Genomic DNA, 6,368 nt, shown 5'->3' with positions numbered 1-6,368 from the left:
GGTGTTTTGTAACAATTTATTTGAAACGACGATAAATGAAAAGAAAAAAACAAACCAAAAAAAAAGACCCCGCTAACCCGTACCCCCCCCTCCCACCCCACACCCATACAAAAACATTGAAGGCCATCGCAGGTGCGGCCGGCGGCCGACAGGGGGCGCCCGCTCCCACGCGCCGCGCCGTTGCCATGGCAGCGGGGGGCGCCGCGGGCCGGCAGGGGGCGCCGTGTCCCTTCGGGGCGGCAGCGAGCAGGCACGGGGCGCGCGCGCGCACGGCGGGGAAAGGGGCGGGGCCGGGCGGGACGCGCGCGCGGCGGGAGGGGCGGGGCGGGGCGCGCGCGGGCGGCGGGAGCGGGACCGGCCCACGTGGCGCGGGGGGGCCCCGCCGCAAAATGGCTGCTATGGAAACCGGGCGGGAAAAATCCCTGGGAACAACCGGGCGGACAAGGGGGGGGCTGGGAACCGTCTACAGGCGGGGAAGGGCACGGCCGAAAACAAAAGGGCGCGATCGGGGAGAAGCCGCGGGGCGGGATGGGGGGGTGGGGTAGAAAAAAAATAAGGCGGCGGAGAAGAAGAAAGAGGGGGCTGGGGCGGCCGCAGCCCCGCTCACCGCGCACCGCGGCGGCTGCGGAGCCGAGTCAGCAACACAAAGACAAAGCGGGTCCCCTGGGGTCTGTCCTCAGAGCAGTCTGTGCCGCGGGGCTCACAGTCCGGGGGGCGGCGGGGGGCTCCCAGCGCCCCGATCTCATGCCTTCCGGCTCTTGAGCGCCTTGGGCTTTGCCGACTTCTTCACCTTCTTGCCCCCGGGAGACGCGGCTCCCTTCTTGGTGGCTTTCTTGGCTTTGCCCTTGTCCTTCTTCGCCGCCGCGCCGCTGGCTCCCTTCTTGTGCGATTTCTTCTCGGGCTTCTTGCTCTTGGCCGCGGGTTTCTCCGCCCGCCGGGACGTGGAGGCCGTCGCCTTCTTGTGGGACTTGTGGGCGCTGCTGCCCGTGCCCCCCTCGCCGCCGCCTTCCAGCTTCTTCCTGTTGAGCTTGAACGAGCCATTGGCGCCGGTGCCCTTGACCTGGAGCAGCGTGTCGTTCTGTACCAGCGCCTTAATGGAGTACTTCAGGTAGGTCCTGCCGTTCTGCTGGTCGAACCAGGCCACCTTCTTGGCCTCGTTGTAGATCTTGGCCAGCGAGGAGCCATTGCGCTCGCCCAGTTTGCGGATCGTCTCCACCACCAGCTGACTGTATTTGCCCGGCTGGTTCTTCTTCTTGTTGTTCTTCCTTTTCTTCGACGGCGACAACGAGGAGCCGCCGCCTCCTTTCGCCTTCTTAGCGGCCGCTTTCTTCTCCGGGGAGAGCGGTGCCTCCTCCGCCTCAGTCAGGGGCAGATCGGCTTCTTCCAGCTCTACCGACATGGTGCGGGGTGCGGGGGGCCGCGGGCGGGAGCGGGGGCGGGCGGGGGCAGCGGCGGGGCCCGGCGGGCACGCTGTATCTGCTCCGCTCGGTCCGCGCTCTGCCGGGGCGGGCGCCGCCGCCGCCCTTTATATGGGCGCGGGGCGGACCACGTTGAGAACAACAACAGCCTGGTCCGCCGCCAGCCCCAACTTGTGCTTCTTGGGGCCTCTTCGCGGGGCTCCCGCGCGGCCACCGGGCCCCCCCGCGCCGCCCCCGCCCGCCCCGCGCCCCGCGCCCCCCCGGCCCCGGCCCCGCCGCCGCCCCCGCGCCCCCCGCAGAGCGCCGCCCGCCGCCCCCCGCCCGGATTTCGGGGGCGCGCCCGGCGCGGCGGCGGCGACGAGAAGGGGGGTGCCCGACGCGGCGGCGACTGGGGCCTCGCCGCGGCCCCCCCGCGCGGCGCCGCCGCCGCCGCCCGCCGCCCAAGAGGGGCCGCCGCGGGCGGGGGGAGGCGGCGGGCGGCGGGGGGCGGCGGCGGCGGCGCTGGCCCCGGGTTCTCCGGAGGGAACTAACACAGGCGACGCCCTCCCGCGGCCGCCGGCAGCAGCGCGGAGGTGCCGCGCCGAGGCCGGGGGTCTCCGCCCCGGCGACTGGGGCCACCCCCCCACCGACCCTCGGCCCCGCGGCCGCCCGGGCGGGGCCCCCGACGGGGGAGCGGTGCGTGTCCTGTGCCCCCCCCCGCAGCGAGGGATGCGGGGAGCGCGGCGAGGCCGGGGGTCTGGAGCGGGAGGCTGGGGGGGGTCCCAGGCCTGGCTCAGTGCCGGGGGGGACGGGGGGGGTTGTGAATCGCTGCCGCCCCCGCAGCCCTGGCGCGCCGTGGGAGGGGGGCGAGGGGCTCAAGCCCCGCTGCAGGCGCAGCTCCGCGTGGGCTTGGGAGGGGGGCAGCAGCGGTGGTACGAACCCCCCCCCCCCAAGTCACCCCAACCCTCAAATCCCACCGGGAGAACCCGGCTTCAGGGGAGAGGGGGGCAGAGGATGCACAACGCCTCCAACGCCTGGAGGGGTCCCTCTCTCCCGCTCCTTGGGAGTGGGATCCGTGTGCCCCCGCCACGGGTGGGCCGGGGGTGTGAGTGCGCGGGGGCATCCCCGCAGCCGGCACACGCGGGGAGCAAGCACGGGGGTGTGCACAGGCGGGCAAACACGCCTACACATGTACACACATGTAACACACACATATAACACAGGCATGCACACACATATAACACAGGCATGCACACACATGTAACACGCGTGTAACACACACATGTACACAGAGATATACACACACGGTCACACCCGCACACATTCTCGCACCCCGCCCCCTGCCCACGCACGCCGCTCCGAGCCCGCACAGCCCCGCCGCCTCCCCTTCCTCCTCCTCCGCCTCCCCCTCTCCCCATCCCCCGGCTCCCTCCGCCATTTCCCTCGCCCAGCCCCCGCCCCGACTGCCCGCGGTGGTGGGGGGGGTCCCTGGAGCCGCCGGATCCTGCCCGGCCGTGTGTCTGTGTGTCCCCATCCCTCAGCGGGGTGCGTGTCCCCCCCCCGAGGAGAGAGCCCCCCAGAACAGCGGGGTCCTACCCCCCGCCGCAGCCGTGGCCAAGCACCCCTGCGATGAGTTGTTCCGGCCTCTGGGGGCTGCGGGGCGCTCGGGCAGGAGGAGGGGGCGCAGCCCGAGGAGCGGGGGCGCGGCCCCGGGACCCCCCACGGGAGCCGCTCGGCCCCGGGGACGGGCAGCGTCCAGCGCGCACCCCTGGAACACGGCACCCCCGGCACGGCTGTCAGCGGGGGGATGTATAATGTGTACATGTGTGTGTGTAACACACAAACGTACCTGCAGACATGTAAAGGTAACGCTGTAGCCGAATGGAAGCTTACAGCTAAGCCATCTATAGGTAGTGGTTGTATAGGGGGAGTGTGTGTGTCATACGTGTATTACAGATGAGTGATATCTAATAGTTATTATTTATTGTGAAAGCTGTATGTAAATTTAAAATAAATGTAAGTGCATGCTCACACATAAAGAACTAGCTATATATTTTTAAAATATTGACAGAAGTATATATTTAAATACAATATATGTGGCTGGGCAGTGAGTGCACGGATCTCACCCCAGCTGGCTGGCTGGCAGCGCATCCAGCACAGGGATCCAGGTCCAGCACAGGGATCCAGCACCAGTCCCCATCCCGCAGAGCACCAGGGGTGTCAGTGTGAAGGCTCCTCTCTCTCCTTCCTAAAGAGGGGGTAGGGAACGGAACACACATGTATAAATATATGGAGGTATAAATATTTGAGCTGAATGTGTGGGGGAGGCTGTGCGTGTGTGTGTGAAAGAGACACAGAGAATGGGAGAAAATAGCCTCACCACACACACACAGTCTCTCCCCATACATGTGTACTTATATAGACACAAAGGGTGAGTCTTGTTCACATACACAGCTCTCATATACATACACAGATATACATATTACAGAGAGAGTGTAAGAGGTCCACACACAGTTCTCTGTCACTATATATACACATATACAGGCATATATAGAAACAGGGGATGAGAGAACAAGCGTGCTATTCAAACACAGCAGTCTCACTATACACACACATGTATGTATAATGTATGCATATATATATATATATATGAGGGTGAGCTCTGACACACTCTTTTCTCTCTTGACCTCTCTGTATGCACATACACATATATTTATGTACACACACACAGTGAGAGCGAGCAACTGTGTGATATCAGACACATGCTACCCCCTTGATAAAAGGAATTGCATACGTAAATCTATACTTAGCTATTCACACACAAATCTGTACACACTGTTCTCTCTCACTATATACATACACATATGCATAGAGACACAGGCACAGAGTGAGCCAGAGCTGTTCACACATATTATTCTCTCTCTTGCTGTCTCAGATACACGTGCACATAACCTGAGAAGAAGAGCAAGAGCTATTGTCTCTCACACACATATTTTTTATCACTTGTCTCTCTCCTTGCCCCACATACATGTATAATATCTGGGGTACATAAATATGTGTATATATATATATATGGGTGTGTATATATATATGTATGTATGTATATTCTCTCTCTGTATGGACATACATATGTTGCTCTGTAGGGAGCAAGTGAGAGTTTTTCTCACGCACACAGTACCATCTCTATAGATGCATATACATGTATACAGAGAGACTGTTCACACATAATGCATATAAATAAATAAAATTAGTGCGCTGCTTACACAAACACAAACAAACACTGTTCTCTCTTCATATATACATATATATATATCTACATACTGAGCTGTTTTCACACACATGACAGTCCTTTCTTTTACTATATGGATACATATATATACATATATATATATTCTATATAGAGTTGTTCTCATACATGTAATTCTCTCACTAAAATATAGACGGTGTTCACACACACAGTTCTCATGCTATACACACATATATATACACATATGCAGAGGTGTACACGTATACAGAGAGCTGTTCACACATAATTTGCTCACTGCATGTATATTTATTACATTTATTTAGGGAGAGAGAGCTGTTCACATGCAGATTCTCTTGTGAGATATATGAATATATACACACACATGTCTGTATCCAGAGAGAGCTGTTCTCTCACACACAAGGTATATATGTGTGCATGTGTATATATACATATATATATGCGTATGAGAGCAATTCACACACACAAACACAGTTTCCATCACTCTCCCTCCCCCCTCCCCCTGTGTATATTCTCTGGGATGCATAAATATATGCATATATAAGTACATATGTTGAAATAGTCTCTCTCTGTATGTGTATGCATAAGTAGAGATAGTAAGAGCCATTCTCACAGACACACTACTCTCTCTTGCCTTATATATGAATATTTATATGCATATATACATATATACACAGGGACATTGTTCATGCACAGTTCTCACTCTCTATCCATATCTACATATGTACAAATGTACATATATGCACAAATAATTAAAGCACATACTGTTTACAGAGAAACACTATTCTCTCTCCATTCTATGCATACATAGGTATATACTCAGTGAGCTGTTTTCACACATGATACTCTTCTCTCTTTCTATATGAATACATATATATGCATATAAACACACATATATATATGCTCTACATATAGAAAGCCTACTTTTCTCTCTCTCTCACACACACTTCTTACAGATATAGAAAGCTGTTAACACTCAATTCTCTTTTTATATATACACATAGATATACAATATATAAATAAATATATGTATATATTTATACACATACATATATACAGAGACAGCTGTTTACTCACACAATTACACAGTTATTTATTGTTTTACACAGACACACACATACACTCTGTATATGTATATACATATATACATATATATACTTAGATATTGGGGGGATGAGGTAGCAGGTCTCTCACTCTTCCCCCACTCTGCATATATATATATATATATATATATATATATGTGTATAGATGTATGTATATATATGCACACTGAAAGAGCTGTTCAGGGAACTGTTTTCATACACACAACACTTTTGGATGTGTATATGCACACATATATATGCATATATATACAGAGAGAGAGACTGTTCACAAGCACACAAACATAATTCTCAATATATATATGTGTACACACACACATATATAGGCATTATATTCTTTGAGAGTTCAGTTCACACCCCCACCACTACACCCCTCCTTTCTCAGTCTCTGCCTATATGTAAATATATGTACATACATATACAGGGAGAGTGAGGGATTTTCACACTTTCTCCCCTCCCCTTCTCTCTGCACCCCCCCAATGCATAAATCTATACTGAGAGAGCTGTTCATGCACAAATACATACACAGGAGTCTCTCTTGCCATACATATAGACACACACACACGGTGAGAGTTGTACACACACATTATCCTCTCCTGATGGGGG

At 54.9% G+C, this 6,368-nt stretch overlaps 1 protein-coding gene across 1 annotated transcript; it reads right to left on the bottom strand.

The window, feature by feature from the left end:
- LOC135420296 (histone H1.10) lies at positions 1-1,581 on the bottom strand. The gene has a single exon (XM_064667531.1). The coding sequence runs from the start codon at positions 1,397-1,399 to the stop codon at positions 743-745; it is 657 nt and encodes a 218-aa protein (XP_064523601.1). The 5' UTR covers positions 1,400-1,581; the 3' UTR covers positions 1-742.
- Between the last annotated feature and the right edge of the window lie 4,787 nt (positions 1,582-6,368).

This window comes from Pseudopipra pipra, chromosome 11 (genome assembly GCF_036250125.1).
Source record: "Pseudopipra pipra isolate bDixPip1 chromosome 11, bDixPip1.hap1, whole genome shotgun sequence".
NCBI classification, from domain to species: Eukaryota; Metazoa; Chordata; class Aves; order Passeriformes; family Pipridae; genus Pseudopipra; species Pseudopipra pipra.
This window is presented reverse-complemented; position numbering and strand designations above follow the sequence as displayed.